Genomic DNA, 18,001 nt, shown 5'->3' on the forward strand with positions numbered 1-18,001 from the left:
CGGATAAACCTATTGTGAGGGCACAAGCGTCCTTTTCATGAAGCTGTAAGAGAAATAAAATTGCTAGACGCGCTCAGAATGTGGATCCTAGTGAGATGTATCCTAGGGATAGAGTTTAACTCATGAATTTGTGAAATTTCACAATAAAGGGCAAGCACAATCTAAGGAATAGGTTGATTCTAGTTTATAAGATCTAGACTACATGCCTTAGTGTGAACATTATAGAGGGTTTATTGAGGTTACTTTAGCAGATTTTATGAAGTTAAATCCTTGTCTTTTACTAGTTTAAATGTAGAGGAAGATTTGTAAAAGTTTTGAGAGGATATACAATGTATTTGTTTAGATTTAGGATGCCCCGAACACCGATTAGTTGAATTGGTGGGATTTAGATTGAAAGATGTGACTAGGATATGGTTTATGTCACTCAAAAGGAGTAAAATATCTAGTTTAACCTCAATGACATTGGAAGAATTTGTCCAAGCTTTTTTAGATCATTTCTTACTTGAGAGCATAAAAGACGCAAAGGCACAGAAGTTTAAGACATTGATATAGACCTCGAACATGATGATAATGGAGTATGATGTTTGCTTCACCCAATTATCAAGGTATGCTTATAACGTAGTCTTAACTGAACATAAAAGCATCAAAAGATTTATTAAGGGACTAATTAAGATGCTATTTAGAGTTCTTGCCACTTAAGGGTTTGCCCTTTATGCGGTAATGATGGATGCAACTAGGATGATTGAAACAAAGGGAACAGAATCTAGATTGGAAAGAAGTTTAGGTCAAAAAGATTGGACACAAGGCCAACAAGGTTGTAGAGATTCTAGCACGACTAGGAGTCCAACATTTATACGCTATCAAAGTCATGAGGGAACCACTCCTACGCGTAAGCGGTCCAGGACCAGTGATTCATTTAGCCCACCTTATAGATGAGAGTAGTCTAGTTAAGCATTTAACTTTGGCCCCAAGCAGAAAGGTGTTTTGTGTAATTATTATAGGAAAGGACATGGTGAATCATGCCATAGAGTAACTAGGTTGTGTTTTGGATATGGCGAATATAGGCATTTGATGAGAGATTGCCTAACACAGAGTTAATTGGTAGAGGTTGACCATGGATATGGTAGACAAATGTCAAATACTCCACCTAAAATGACACCACTTGGTGGAATATTAGAGGTGACAAAGGCAAGGGTGTAGCCTCATCATCTCGAAGTATATAGCCACAATTAGGTATTGATGAAGAAAGTCAAACTTTCAAAGTAATGGTCACAAGTATACTTCCTATTTCTGGTACCGAAGCTGTGGTTTTATTTGATCTCGAATCGACATTTCCTTTGTGTCCCCACACTTTGTGCTGAAGTTAGATAAGTTTTGTAGTAGTATGGATGAACCTTGATTGTGGCTACTCCCTTAAAAGAGATATTTGTGGCAAAGAATGCATATAAGTCTTGTGTGGTTCATATTAAGGACAAGGACACATTCACAGCACTACTAACTTTAGACTTCAATGTGATATTAGGAATGGAATAGTTAGTGTCTTGCTTTCGCTAAGGTAGACTGTTACCGTAAGCTTGTGAAGTTTAAGTTCTGAGGGGAACATTAATTTGTGATTTATGGGAATGACAATTAAATGTTTACTAAAGTTGTGTCATATATGGCCGCTGGACAAATGCTAAGGCAAAAAAGCCAAGAATATCTGGCAATGGCAAGAAATGTTTCAATGGATGAAAAGAATGTGGATTACATACAGTTTAAAGGTGAGTATTCGAATGTATTTCTAGATGAATTACTTGGATTACCTCCTAAAAAGGAGATTGAATTTTGTATTGAATTGATTTCGGATATGAAGCCAATTTCTATACCTCCTTATTGAATGGCATTAATTGAATTAAAATAACTTAAGGAACCATTGGAGGATTTGTTGAACAAAGGCTTTATACGGCTAAGTGTCTCGCCTTAGGGAGCTTCAATGCTATTTGTTAAGAAAGATGGTAGCCTTTAGTTATGTATTGACAATCGACAGCTTAATAAAGTGACAATCAAGATTAAGTATCCACTCTTGATAATCTATGACTTATTTGACCAATTGCAGGGTGCAATGTGCTTTTCTAATATTGATCTACACTTAAAATATCACCAATTAAGGATTCAAGAAAGTGATATACCCAAGACAGCATTTCGCACATGCTATGGACATTATGAATTCTAGTGATGTCATTTGGACTCACTAAGCCCCTACAGCCTTAATGAATTTAATGAATAGAATGTTTTAGGCATATTTGGATAAATTTGTGGTCATATTCACAAATGAGATATTAATGTATTCTAAGAACCTAAAGGAACATGCACAGCATTTAAGAAACATGCTTCAGAATTTGAGGGCGCATAAATTATATGCTAAATTTTCAAAGTGAAAATTTTGGTTGAATAAATTCAGTTTCTTAGGACATTAGTGTCTGAACAAGGGTTACAAGTTGATCCCAGCAAGCTAGAAGCTTTGGACAATTGGCCAAGACCAACGTTTGTAATGAAAGTTAAAAGCTTTTTGGGTTTAGCTAGGTATTCTAGACATTTTGTAAAAGATTTTTCTAAGATTGCATCCCATTTGACAAGACTGACTCAAAAGGGAATTAAGTTTGATTGGTCTGATGCATGTGAGGCTAGTTTTCAGAGGCTTAAGGCTTATCTCACTTTTGCACTTGCATTCAGCCTATTGTGTGGATTCGGAGGCTATACCGTGTACTACGATACATTAGAGGTTGGATTGGGTTATGTGTTGATGCAACACAGGAAAGTTTTAGCATACGCCTCATGAAAACTAAAGAGGCATGATCAAAACTATCATACGCACGACCTAGAGTTGGTAGCAATTTTATTCACTTTAAAATTTTGATGCCATTATTTCTATGGTTTGTGAAATATAAACCAATCATAAAACTTTAAAATATATATTTTAGCAGAGGGATTTGAATTTAAGACAGCATAGGTGGTTGGAATTATTGAAAGATTATGACTACACCATACTCTACCATCCCGGTAAAGCAAATATGGTGGCAGGTGCATTAAGTCAAAAGTTAATGGGGAGTTTAGCACATGTGACAATAGAGAAAAGATTTTTGATGTACAGTTTGTACAATCGAGGCAATATGGGAGTACACTTTGAGGTTAATAATTTGAACTCCTTGTTGGCACATTGTAGAGTTTGACCAATGGGTTTAGATTGGATTAAAGCTGCCAAGATCAAAATGAATATTTGATAAAAATATTTAGAGACATGAGCGAAAATAGAGCTCAAAACTTTGTGTATGACACTGATGGTTGGATGAGATATTGATCGTGAGCTTATGTCTCTAATATGGATGGTTTAAGAAATGAGGTTTTTCATACAGCCACAATTGCAACTACTTGCTTGGCATTGTGGTGGCTCAAATTTAGGGATCATATCCCTTGATTTTTAAACATCTTATTAAGAAACATTTGAAACCTTTTCAAACTTAAATTATTAGTCAATAAGTGCAACAAATTGCACAATTTTATGCTCTTTCTAAGTTGCCACAAAAAGCTAAATCGTGGCCTGAAACTGCTGTTGGTTATAGTGGTTTCAACGTTGGTTTTGTGATTTTTACACCAACTTCCACCCTTGATCAACAATCCCACCCAAGTGCATGGCCTCTAATGGTTTCATTGCAGTTGAACCTTCAGCAACATGGGAGATTTCAACTACTTTTTGTGCTAGCAAAGTGGAAAACAATTGTCCTTTTCCTCACACAATCAATGGCCAAATCACACAAGAGAAATTCTTCTCAAGAATTCTTCCTCAAGGGTGAGGCTAGAAAGTTTACCGACAATTTTCTATCCAGGTTTTTTCTCTCTTTTGTTTTTTTGACAACTAAGGTTATATGAGGAGTAGTTGAAAGTGATATTTATACATAGATTAAATAACTCCTTTAATTACAATTAAGGCATCAATATTATATCCTTTTATAATATTAGCCCACTACTTAATTAAATGCTTTTAATTAAGTAATTATAATTAAAATCAAATTAATTGACTTTATTTGATTGTAATTAAGGCTTTAATATTATAATTATTTATAATATTTGTCTAAAACTTAATTACACTATTTTAATTAAGTCCTTTAGAAGTTAAAAGATCTAGTGTATGATTTAAGTCGAACTTAAATCATCACACTCCCAATTGAATTCATAATGTAACTCATTGTGTGTGACCCAATAAGTTCCTAACATGTTGGCAATGAAATTGAATTAAAATCATAATTAATTCATTTAAATGAATCATATTCATTATAAATTAGTTAATTCAATTCCATAAACTAAGATTTTTATCTAGTAATGCATCCTGACCACCCAATTATAAAGAGAGTCAAAAGGTTTTTGGACAACCTTTTAATGTATAGTCTATCAGTATAATTCATTCCTTCATCATACATCCCACATATGATAAAAGCTTGGTGCAGTGTCTACTTTTATTGATTTTCATATTTGTTCTTGAGGTTAGATCATTAGCACTATAGAAACTTCTGAAACTTTTTTCATAATCTCCAAGTCACCCTGGCCAAAGACTTCAATAAGCTAATATTAACCAAGAACTATTAAGATATATCCCCTGTATCACTTGGGGTGATAATTCCTCTCTTGATTACTCATTTCCCATCACATGCTTTATGCTACAACCAACCATATCCTGATTTGGCATACTTGGTAGGACTCGTAGGTATATGATCAAATATATAGCACTCCACATATAAGACAACCAAGTGTCTTGAGTGTAATGAGTATTTACATGTTTGATAAATGAGAAATTATTTACATAAACACTACAATGGGATACCAAATGCATTTTTCTTGTCAAGTCATGTTTAATGAACCTTTCTCAAGAACAAGCACCTACATTCTAGTTCTGAATATGTCTATACTTCAACCTATGAGATCTGTTGCTTTTTTCCTCAAGTAAGAAGCATAGAATGTACTAGTCTCTAGGTATCATTGATGTCTAGTCTCAATGATACATCGACCAGGCACATTTAGAGATTATGCTTTAATGTTTAGGGATCTCATAATTATAACCCATTACAATTCCCTTACAAGGTATATTAATCTCATGAACTTTATCCAATAAACTTACAACCATTATAATTGATGTCTTATTGATGAAAACCTATAATCATTTAATGTGAATGATATGATTGCATGTCTAGAGCTAAGCCTTGGCCAATCTCAATTGGTTATAGGGCTCATTCTAACAATTCAGTCCTCAAAGCCTAAGTCTTTTCCCTTGATTCTTAAGGAGTTTGAATCCATTAAGGAAAGCCCTTTAAATCAAGTTAAATCAAAACCTTTAACAACAAAATCTTTCATAATTTAAGGTTTAACCACGCTACTTTTGAATAAAAGAATAACCTTACAACTACCTTTTCTCTAGAGGAATAACCTTATACTACTTTTTCTATGAACATTTAACCTTTAACTACCTTTTCTCTTGGAGGTATAACCAACAACAACAGTGGATTCTTTTCAAATATTAAAACTCTTAAGACCTTAACAAGCTGAAGAGCTAGGCTTAGTATAAAAGTATGAAGGATTTTTAGAGAAAGAAGGCTGCAAGAAGAATACATTACTCAAGAATATGCAGTAAAGAGAGAAGAGATGGACTTTCAACTCTTTTTCACTTTTGGAATGATATTCTTACTTTTTCTTTTTGTTGAATAATGGCCTTATAAAGGAATTTATAGTGCTTTAAGGATTTTACGCGTTAAGGTAAGTTTTGCTTAAATTTTTGAACATTAGGACCAATTGAATTGTGTCATTGTTCTTCAAGAATTGATATTTTATAACTATGAATTAACACTTGCTTCAATCTGAAGCTTGGTGGAATCGACTAGTGGATGTGTAAGGGGTCAATTCTTCAAAGTCAAAAACATTATATTTCTTGAGAATTGACCTTTCCATTATGGAGGTGTCGATTTTTCTTGTCCCAATTCAAAGTCAATAGCTTTTTCCTTTTTTGAGAATCAACACTTACTTCCCCAAGTGTCAATTTTTTTTCCACATCAAATGCCAAAATTGAATTTTAAACTTACTTTTGAACACTCCAATCTTATCCATTCCCCTTATCTTTTTCTTCTTCTCCAAGTCTTCAATTTTTATTTTTATAACTTTAGGAATCAATAGTCAATGCTTAAAATGTTGATCCTAAAATCTTCAGACTTGTACTTTTTGATTCTTTTCTCCTTGGAATTGAGCTTGCTTTTATGAGAGTTCGATTTTGTCAAACTTAACGTGCTTTTGTTTGCTTTTTGCCTTTATGGAATTGACACTTACTTTTTCAGGTGTCAATTCTCATTCTTTTAATAGATTTCTAATGTGTCTGTTTGCTTCGGAATCAACCTTTACTTCTTCTAGTGTCAATTCTCTTTCTTCCATTAGCTTCTATATCTTTAAGAGTTGGCTTTTCTTTTTCAATGGGTCAATTCTTTTTGTTCCAGTGAAGAAATTTTGTTTTTTATTTCACAAAGAATCAATTCTACACTTTCAGAAGGTTGATTCTACTAACGGGAACTTGAGATTTAAAGTGTTCAAAAGCTTTTTCGTTGTATAGCAACTTTAAGACTCTTTTAAGATTATTTTTCTAGTTCAAAATCATTTTCATTTAGATTCAAAGCATATTTAGATCATTATATTTGTCATTCCAAAACTAGGGTCAATTTAAAAGTTAACAGTTCATAGCTTCTAATTTTGATTAAGTCTAACTTATTCACCTCTCCTAATTTAATCTCAACATTCATCAATTTGATATGCATTAGGCTTTTAACATGTTGGTCTTGACCTTGAAATGTAATCCATGAATTAAATTTAGGATTAGATAAATTGAAACTACTTTGAATTTATCATTAATCATAATAATCACTTTAAGATCATAGACCAAAAGTGAGATCTAGCAATCTATCATAGCCACTCAAATGTTAGAAGAGTCAAGATGGTTTGACTCAACCTTTCAATGATTAATCTCTTAGTGCAATTCAATCTTTTCATCATGTATCGTAGAAAACTTAGGTGCATGGTGTAATGTCAACTCCTAAACCTTCCATGTTAGTCATGGCATTGATAGCTATCATGGATTATACGAAACTCATTTCCTAAAATCCATTGTGTTTAGGCCAAAGTATTCACATAAGCTAACTTAAGACATGAACATACATCTCTTTAATCACTCAGAGCGATAAATCTTATCTTGACCACTCAGTTACCTTCATATGTGTCATGCTATACGCAAAAGTATCTTGTTTAAGCATCATTGGTAAGACCCCTACGAATGAAATCAAAGTACAGCAATCCTCATATAAGGATCACTTGCACAACTATCACATGAGGATATATTCTATGGACATTAGAGTGAAGTACCAACTAGAATCCTCATGTTGATCATGTTCAATGAACTTGTTCCTAGAACAAGTACTTACATTCTAGTTCCAAGTATTCCTATATTTCAACCTATAGGATCGGTTGCTTACTTTTGAAATAAGGAACATAAAATACTAGTCTTCAAGCATCATTGTTTAGTCTCAATGATACATCAACTAGAAATAATTTAGAGATCATGATTTGATGCATATAAATCTCATAATATAACACTTTACAATTCCCTTGCAAGGCATGCTAATCTCATGGACTTCATCCAATTACTTATAAGTGTAGTTTTATTTATGATGAAAAACCTTTGATCATTTAACATGAATGATATGATTACATGGTTGGATCTAAGCCTTGACCAATCTGATCGGCTACAGGGTTTATCGCAACATTGAGTTGAACCAAATTTTGGTACATATATGGGATCATTATTATTTGAAGTTTGTTGACTTGCTTGATTAGCTAGCTTTTCCACTACCTTTTTTCCTTTGCTAATGGGCATCATCAATGCCATTACTTTGGCTAACTGTTCCTTCATCTCTTCTTGGACCTTTTCCATTTGGTTCATTCGCACAAACTGCTCGTTTTCATAATCCTAGTTTGCAAGCAAGTATTGTGTCGGTGATAAGTAGGTGGCTTTGATGGTCGAGCTATCTTGAAGACCTTATTTACCATGAACACAAATTAATATGCCCCTTATGTATGAATATTTATATTAAAACTTTTAAAATTATTATTTTACAATCTCTTAAATGCAAGATGATTAAGAAAATGCATTCTTTAAATGTGTTTTAAGCAACGAAAAGATATTTCTATTACTCTCGAAAATAATACAACTTTGGTGGAGGTTCCATGGATGTAATGAATGTCGTTTTTGTCATGATTGTCATCTGATGGGTATCCCTAGATGATGAATGTATAATGGAAATGCATGATTTTAAATCAAGACAAAAAGCAAATAGGTTAGTATAAATAGGGGAAGAGATTACAAAGAGAAAATATAGTACAAAATATATGTGCACCTATTTCTGAGTGTTTTTAACACAATAAAGTAGGAAGGCTCTATCTAGGGTTGTCTCTATAAAGCTCATTATATGCTGAGCTTAGATTGACATAAAGCTAAAGGTTCTCAAATTATTTCCCACTATTGTCTATTTTTGGACTAGTAAGGCATCCCAATACTCACTTATTATAGAATGCCAGCGGAAAAGGTTCAATATAAGTGGAAGCATTTCATTAGCCCATGCGTAAGTTATCACCTCATGTGAGTAAAGATACTCTACTTCTTTTTAAAACGGATGGAGTCTAGGAAGAAGGTTTATGCATGCATGTGTAGTGAGTGTGTGAAAAGGCATATTATATAAAGAAAAGAAACAAGAAAGTAAAACAAACTAAAAAATTGAACTAGTGTAGATTGACATAGAGCTAAAGGTTCTCAAATTATTTCCCACTATCGTCTATTTTTGGACTAGTAAGGCATCCTAATACTCACTTATTATAGAATGCCAGCGGAAAAGGTTCAATATAAGTGGAAGCATTTCATTAGCCAATGCGTAAGTTATCACCTCATGTGAGTAAAGATACTCTACTTCTTTTTAAAAAGGATGGAGTCTAGGAAGAAGGTTTATGCATGCATGTGTAGTGAGTGTGTGAAAAGGCCTATTACATAAAGAAAAGAAACAAGAAAATAAAACAAACTAAAAAATTGAATTAGTGTAACTGTAAGGCTTTTAAGAAAATAAATGACTAACTTATTGGCTCTGACTCTCAAATGTCTCCAATGGAGTGGCCAAACATATTATCTTTTTTTATAATTTTTGTTATTTTATTTTGTTTTGTATTATTTTTTTATTTTATATTTTTAAAATTTTTAGTTTTTCAACAATTGACGAAACACTGGTACAAAATGAAGTGTCCACAATATTAATCCAAATTTAGTTGTAAACTTGGTCTTTGCTGCTACTGGAATATAATGGAGTAGCATGCCACTTTTCAAAGTTACAAATGAATATTTAAAAAGTGACGATGGAGAGAGCAGGGAGGTGGTGGCGGCACACGTTAGGGAACAGCGATGAAAATAGAGTTGGCAATGGCAGGCAAATTACAAATTGAAAGCTAACTTGGTTTGACTGCTAATTTGTCAAGTTGTTGGCCATGTGCATAAATGGCGATGGCCCGCCCACATCAGATTGTCCCTTCTTCCAATAAAAAAAGTAGACAAGACACGCGAGCTCTCCTTCTTCTCCGAAGACCCAACGCTGTCACTTTACAAAATAGGAAAAAAGGGTTCAGTCCCACTCTGCCAAACACAATGACCAACCCGACATCACCAGCGTTCAACACATATATATTTACATATTTACATTACATTAATTGATTCACATAGTCGTGTGTATCATACATCCCCTACGGATTGTTTGCCTTGTTATGAGTTTATAAAAAAAAATGGAAAAGGTGGAAGATCCAATATGACCATCCATCACCTTGGATGGTATGGTATCAGACTTACCTTTTCCGGTTCTAAATCTTATGCAGTCCAAAACTTCACCATACAAAAACCAAACAAAATCAAGAATTAATAACGGTAGGCGGAGCCAACCATTAAGAATACGAGACGATTAAAGTGTAATTTGAGATGGTTTAATTCACTTTCCTTCTCTAAACTCTAGTAAGAAGACCTGTAATTTCTTTTACAACAGGAACTTTAAAAGCAAAAATGGGTTTGATCACTTTCTTGATGATTTAATCCTAATCTTGGGTTTTGACGGGGGTTTGGCACAAGTTACATGAACATGGTGTTCAGATGATCTCTGAGTCTTTAGGTTGTTCTTCAACTGTGATTTCTTCTTCCTCATCATTCCGAAAGACGAAATCTTCCTTTTCTCCTTCTCCTTAATGGTCTCCAGCTTGGGTTTCCAATGGCGTGAACCCACAAGCTGCTTGTACTGCTTCTGCAACTGAGGGGTGGTGCATACTCTGCTCCAACTCTCATCAACACTCTCTCTCATTCTGCCTTCTTCCATCGACTGCCATATAAATTCATCAGATATGCGTATTCTTAAGCACCCGGATGAACTTTTTTGTATCTGGAAAGGTTGGCAAGTCGCAGCCTTCTTCACCAGCGCAGTACTTGATACCCGAGAAGATGAAGATGGAACCGGAGATTGCGGAGATCGGGCGTTGGCAAAGGAGGCAATGGTAACGAACGATAAAACTGACTGGAAAAAATGTTTAGGAAGAAGAAAGTATCTGTGGCCAAGCTGGAGCTGGTCGTCCCAGGAGAGAGCTGGGATCTTCTGGCCTATGTAAAACGAATCAGAACGGCAAATCATGTGCTTAGGGAACTCCGTCATGAGCTCGGAAACATTGACGGGACGATCATAGATCTTGACAAGCCCGTCAGAGTCCATGATCTTGATGGTACCAAGCCGAGGCTCAGGCTGCAGGTGGAGGCACGACATGTGGTTGCCGAGCAAGTGAAACCAACATGGAATGGCATGTAGATTCAAAAGCTTGAGACCCATATTTACTTTAGATCTTACTATAGCATAGCATAACCTATTCCCTGATCCACAAGCGGGTTGCAAAACAAGACGCATGCAGCAAACATCCAAGAGGCTTTCTCTTCTCTTTTCTGTTTTCTTCTTTTTGGAGCTTAAGCCGGCGTTTGAGAATGATGTAAGGTTGCAGCGAGGCGTGAGGATCGGAGGGGAACAAGACTTGGAATAAACAGACAGGGGAAACCATGAATGGCTATATATGCAAATTACAAAGCTATCACATGGCTGGATTTGAAAGTGTATGACTTATAGACAACTAATCTAGTAGTAATAAAATGAGAAGAGGTAAACTAGAATCTAGAAAAGCAGGGACCGAAGAGGACCTTGGGTTTAGAGAGAAAGAGGCGTGAGACCCGGGTAAAGCTTTTCTGGCACATACTACTTTTGTATTTGTTTTCTCAAAGTTGACAAAGCTTGTGTTTGACTGAAAACTCTCTCGTCGCTTTCTCCGACGCCAAACCGGGCCATCTTTTTAGGCGTTTTGAATATTTTGAATCAAACCCCGCCTGCTCCGTTACCCTAAACCTCTGACGTGGTAATATCCAATTCGTGTTCTCCTTTTTATTTCATACCATGCCCAATTAAAAATTTTGTATTTTTATTAGAAAAAATTGTCCAAATTAAATTCATTTGATAAATACAACAAGACCAAGATAGCATATGATAATCATATTTAGTAGTATATTCCGAATAAATGCTTAATGATCGTTTTTTATAAGAGCTGCTAGTGTTTTAGGAATGTTTTGTATGTGCATGTACAAGCATGGAATGTGCAATATCTTTCCTGGTTTGATTGGTTAATGGTTAATTATATTATTTCCACTTGATATTTTTATTTATTATTATCTATTATATAAAATTATCTCAATATTATTATTATCTCTTATTTATAATTATTTGTTAGGAGATAATGGTCGTGTCTGTTTGTTCTTATCATTTGGAATTTCCCTAACCTGTATGAGACAAATTCATGATTGCCATTAAAAAAGCTAAATTTAATAAAAAGGATCATATAGCTTTTATACGCTGTTAAGCCATCATTAACAAACAAATTTAAAACTTTGAAGAACTTAAAAATAATTATTACTAGTGGTTTTTTTAAAAAAATTAAAAGGATAAAACTAATTCTTTTTTTATCTTTCTCAAGCTCCACTCATCCAATCTCTTCTTCTTTTCTCCATTTTTCAATCCATTAGCAACAATAGGTCCAAATTCTCAAATTCTTAATTTTGATTCAGTAATATTTATTTAAACAAATTTATGAACAACCTCCAGCTTCTGAAATCCACATTAACCAAGCCTAATTAAGTAAGGCAAGAAAAAAAAAAACCTGATTGCAAGTTAGTCTTAATTCAACGTTACTTAGGCTTGCTTTATTTGTGGTTGTCTTCCATTGACAATAAATAATCATAAATATAAAAAAATAGATAAATTAATAAGAAAAATGAAATAAATATTACCTTCAAGAATCAAAATTAAGAATTTAGGGCTTTAGATCTATTGCAGATAATGGACAAAAAAGGGAGAAAAGAAAAGGAGATTGAGAGAGAGGGAAGCGGAGAGAGATAAAAAATTTATTATTTTTTTATGATATATTAATTGAAAGAACAATTATAAAAGAAAAAGAATAACTATAAAAAACGTATCTAGAGAAAGTAAGAAAATTTTATTTAAGTGTGTATTTACAAATGAAATGAATAGCCCATTTATAGATTAATAACCCCTTATCTATATAGAATTTATAAAATAAAAATAATACTAACAATTAGATGAATGGATTAAATCATAATCTTAATCCAATATAATCTACATCAAAATCTACAAAATGGACATTCACACATATATTCATAACACTCCCCTTGAATATCTATTGTACTAAGAGTATGCCTCATTAAAACCTTACTAGGAAAATATTTCATGGGAAAAAATGCGAGTGAAGGAAAAATAGTACATAAATCAAGATTATGCTATTAAAATACTACCTTATTAAAAACCTTATTAAGAAAAACCTAATGAGAAAAACCTTGATAAAGGAAAAGAGTATAGTGCGTATTTTACTCTCTTTGATAACTGCATTATTTAAGATCTTTAAAACGATGCATTCTAATCTTTTGAACTAACTTTTCAAATATTGCACTAGGAAAGGCTTTGGTGAATAAATTTGCTAGATTGTCACTTGACCAAATTCATTAAATACTAATATTACCTTTTTCTTGGATATCATGAGTGAAGAAGAATTTTGACGAAATATGTTTTGTTTTATCGCCTTTAATGTATTCTTCATTTAACTATACCATGCAAGTAGTATTATCCTTATATAATGTTGTTGAAATTTTCTTCTTAGTTAACAAGCCACACGTTTCTTAACTATGTTGAGTTACAAATTTTAAGTAAACATATTCACGACTTGCCTCATGAATTACCAACATTTTTGCAAGGTTAGAAAATGTAACAAATATAATTTGTTTTACAAAACACTATGAATAGTCGTACCTTCACATATGAATAAATAACTTGTTTAGGATTGAGCCTTTAGCCCATGTCCATTGTTCCTTGAAAATATTAAAGTATATGTTTAATTCCATTCCAATGGTGTTGAGTTGGAGAAGAACTATATCTTGCTAATAAATTTACAAGAAATAATATATCAGCTCATGTATTACTAGCAAAATAAATTAGTGCTCTAATTGTACTATGATATAGTACTTCAGGACAAAGAAGTTCTTCATCATCCTTACGAGGTCGAAAAGGATTTTTTTTCACATCTTATGAGCTTACAACCATTGGTAACCTCAATAGATGTGCTTTGTCTATATAAAATTGTTTTAGCATTTTTACTATACAATTTAATTGATGGATAAAAGTTCCATTTGTTAAGTGTTCAATTTGACAATTGAAACAAAAATTTGTTTTTCCAAGATCTATCATCTTAAATTATTTATTTAAGTCACAATTTTTGATAACTTTTCAAGAGTTTTAACAATGTTTAGGTCATCAACATAAATAGCAATTATCACAATTTCATATTAGAATCATTTTATAAAAACACAAGGGCATATAGAATCATTTTTATAGTGTTCTTTCAACAAATATTTACAAAGGCGATTATACTACATGCATCCAAATTGTTTTAACCTATATAAAGATTTATTTAATTTAATTGAATAAAATTTTCAGGAATTCAAATTTTTTGCTTCAAGCAGCTTAAATCCTTTAGGGATTTTCATATAGATATCATTATCAAGTGAGTTGTATAAATAGGCTTTAACTACATTCATTAGACGCATTTCAAACTTTTCATGTCTTGGTAGACTAATTAATATAGAATTGTTATTGCATCCATCACAAGAAAAAAATATATCTCGTCATAATCAATACCCAGTCTTTGGGAAAAACCTTGTGCGACAAGTCGTGCTTTATATCTCATAATCTCATTTTTCTCAATACCAAGTCTTGGTGGTGCTTGGGTGAGCCTAAAATTTCTCACCTCAAATTTTCAATATCTAACACATGTACCCTAGATCCATATCTAAGTAATCCATCAATGCCTTTAGTGAACATCTGACGTTTTTTTCCCTAAGGATCCTCTAATGCTCTTGCTGCAAAATCATCTTTGTTTTAGGCCTCCTTGATTTGATCCATTAACATCAATCTCACTCTAAAATAGGCTAATAATGCACTGGTATCATCAACCTCAATCAAATGCCCACATCGCCTAACTCATGCATACATTGTATCAGTGATCTCTTCTCAATTGAGGTCTGGGTTAAACTTCCCATAAATTTTTGACTTAATGCATCTACCACCACTTTAGCTTTATCGGGATAATACAATATAGTACAGTCATAATCCTTAAGAAACTCTAACCATCTGAGTTGCCTAAGACTGAGATCTTTTTGCTCAAAAATGTATTTGAGACTTTTGTGATCCATGTAAATGTCACAAGTCTCACCATACAAGTAATGCATCCATATCTTCAAGGAAAATACTATGGCAGACATCTCCAAATTATATGTGTGGTACTTTTGCTCATGCTTCTTGAGTTGTCTCAATGCGTACGCTATCACTTTTCCATGTTGCATCAACACGTATCCTAGTCCTACTCGTGATACGTCGCAATAAACTATATAACCTCTAGAACCACATGGCAAATTCAACACTAAAGCTATGGTAAGTAAAGTTTTGAGCTTTGCAAAACTCTCCTTGCTTGCATTTGTCCATGTAAACTTGATATCCTTTTATGTCAACTTAGTCATAAGAGTAGTAATATTGGAGAAATCTTTAACAAATATCCTATAATATTTGGCTAGCCCTAGAAAACTCCACATCTCAATTACTAAAAGAGGCTTGGGCCATTTCTCTGTTGCCTCAATCTTTTTTGGGTCCACCATCACCTATCCTTAAATACTATATGGCCTAAGAAGCTAACACGGTCAAGCTAGAAACCCATGCTTGGAGAACTTGGCATATAGCTAGTGCTCCCTTAACATATATAGCACAATCCTCAAGTGCTACTCATGTTCCTTCCGACTCCTTGAATACACTATGATATCATCAATGAACATGATCACAAACTTATCTAAATATGGTCTAAATACTCTATTCATCATATCCATAAATGCTGCAGGGAAATTAGTCAATCCAAATAACATAACCAAAAACTCAAAAGGACCATACCTTCTACAAAATGTAGTTTTGTGTATGTTTACACCTCTAATCCTCAACTGTGATACCCCGATTTTAGATCAATCTTATAGAAATATTTAGCCCTTTGCAATTGATCAAACAAATCATTGATACGTAGGTAGGGATTTTGTTCTTGATGGTCACTTTGTTCAACTGCTTGTAGTCGATACAAAGCCTCATCGAACCATCTTTCTTCTTCACAAATAATACCGGTGCACCTGTAGCAAGACACTAGGGCAAATGAAGCCCTTGTCAAATAAATCTTCCAACTGATTCTTGAGCTCTTTAAGCTCGGCTGATGCCATCTGGTATGGTGCTATAAAAATCAAACTAGTGTCCTGCACCGAGTTATGCAAAATTTCATTTCTAGCTCTAAAGGTAATCTAGGTAACTCATTCAAGAATACATCTATGAACTCTCTCATGATAGGTACATCTACCACTCTAACTGCCTCTACTTGGGTATCTATAACCACAGCCAAAAATCCTCGATAGCCATGTCCCATTAAGTGACTAGCTGTCATGGTTGATATCATGCTATTTAAGGCTATGCTGCAATCTCCTTGTATATAGAATGATGTGTTGGTATATGTCCTTGAGCCTATTAGATTAGTGAAGGAATGTATATTATCATTTAATGCATATTTAATCGCACAATTATATGTGATAGAGGTTTTCATTCATGTTAGTGCAATTATAAGGAGTTATTAAGTACTAATTGAATGAAGCCCATGGAATATAAAGGCCTTGTAAGAGAATTATAAAATTGTTACAATTATGAGATCACTATGTATCAAACCCATGTTCATAAAATTGTTCCTGGTCATTATATTGTCAAGACATGGCATTCACAATGCTTAAAGACTAGTACATGTTAAGCCTCTTTACTTGGGAAATAAGTAATCGATCTTATAAATTGAAGTATATGGAATACTTGAGGATAACATGTAGGTGCTTGTTAAAGAACAAGTTCACTGAACATGACCCGCTATGAGAACTACATTTGGTATTTCACTCAAGTGTTTATTGAAAATGTTCTCATGTGATAGTCGTGCAACTAGTCCTTCAACTTGAGACACCAAGTTATCTTTTATGGGGAATGACATACTTTAATTTCACCTCTATAGGTTTGGAAGCGACCAAATGCCTAAACAAGGTGATTTTGGGTATGCCATGAAGCATGCAAAGGTGAATGAGTGGTCAAAAGAGAATTCATCACCCCAAGTGATATGAGATGATGTATCTTACTTGTTCTCAATTCTTGATTAACTTGTATGAAGTCTTTGGCTAAAGCATGATGAATTTGAGGAAAGTTAGTTTCCTAAATTCATAAGGTTAATCATGAATTATGAGAACTAATATGTAATGTTATAAGTAGACATTGAGCCATGCTTAATGACATATCCGAGATATTTGATGAAAAGACCATATTACATTGAGTGGCTTATCACTGAAGGGCTTTGTCAAATATTTTAGTTGACTCTTTAACATTTGGGTGGTCATGATGTATTGCTAGATGTCGCTCATGATCTATAAATATAAATTAATTATCAAATTGATATTTGATTATGATTTATATTTATTGCCAACATGTTAGAAGCCTAATGGGTCACACACATTAAATGATATGATTGGGATTAAATAAGGATAATTAATTAAGTTTGACTTAATAGAAAGAGACCAAAATAAAGTGAGAAATTAGTTAAGTTCATAGAGACTTAATTAGATTAAAATACAAATGTTGTATTTAGGATTACAAATTAGTTTGACTATATAAATATGTTACGTTAGCAAACTAAAACTCGAAGTCTCAAACCACTTTTCAACCATTTCATAAAAAATAAGCAAAGAAAAAAAGTTTTCTTTGTTTGAAAAAAATAAGATTTGGCAAGAATTTTTGATCTTTTTGTTTTAGAAACAAAACTTACTAACATACTTGGAGAACGTCTTATTCAGTTATTGTGTGGATTACAGTTACAGGTCAAACACTTGAGTGGTTGAACATTTGACAATCTTAAAAGTGAAGAAGCAAAGATTTGGATTTAATTGGCTCTTGATTACGATATCTAAAGCAATGTATGTAACTCTTAAAATTTTGAGTGTTTATAATTAATTTGAAAGTTACATGAAAAACACAAACATTGATCTTGTAGGATTCAATTGTTTCTCTAATTAAATATTATTTTATTTTTTTACTACGTTATATTTTTTAATTTATTGATTATTTTCATATTTGAGTTTGAGATCGAATCTCAGTAGTGGTATTGAAGCCTTTGTTTGATGTTTTTTATGTAATTTGCATGCTTGATTCTTGGTGATAAT

The 18,001-nt window shown here is 33.2% G+C and overlaps 1 protein-coding gene across 1 annotated transcript; it reads right to left on the reverse strand.

Annotated features, from left to right (window-relative positions):
* Positions 1-9,475: 9,475 nt before the first annotated feature.
* LOC110413835 (uncharacterized) lies at positions 9,476-11,448 on the reverse strand. The gene has a single exon (XM_021424817.2). It carries the CDS (start codon positions 11,031-11,033, stop codon positions 10,161-10,163), a length of 873 nt encoding a protein of 290 aa, XP_021280492.1. The 5' UTR covers positions 11,034-11,448; the 3' UTR covers positions 9,476-10,160.
* Positions 11,449-18,001: the final 6,553 nt, after the last annotated feature.

This window comes from Theobroma umbraticum, unplaced genomic scaffold (assembly GCF_002168275.2).
Source record: "Theobroma umbraticum cultivar Fairchild unplaced genomic scaffold, ASM216827v3 scaffold_4.1, whole genome shotgun sequence".
Taxonomy (NCBI): domain Eukaryota; kingdom Viridiplantae; phylum Streptophyta; class Magnoliopsida; order Malvales; family Malvaceae; genus Theobroma; species Theobroma umbraticum.

Coding starts and splice junctions, on each gene's coding strand:
- LOC110413835 (XM_021424817.2), bottom strand. CDS start 11,033: ATGCGTCTTGTTTTGCAACCCGCTTGTGGATCAGGGAATAGGTTATGC.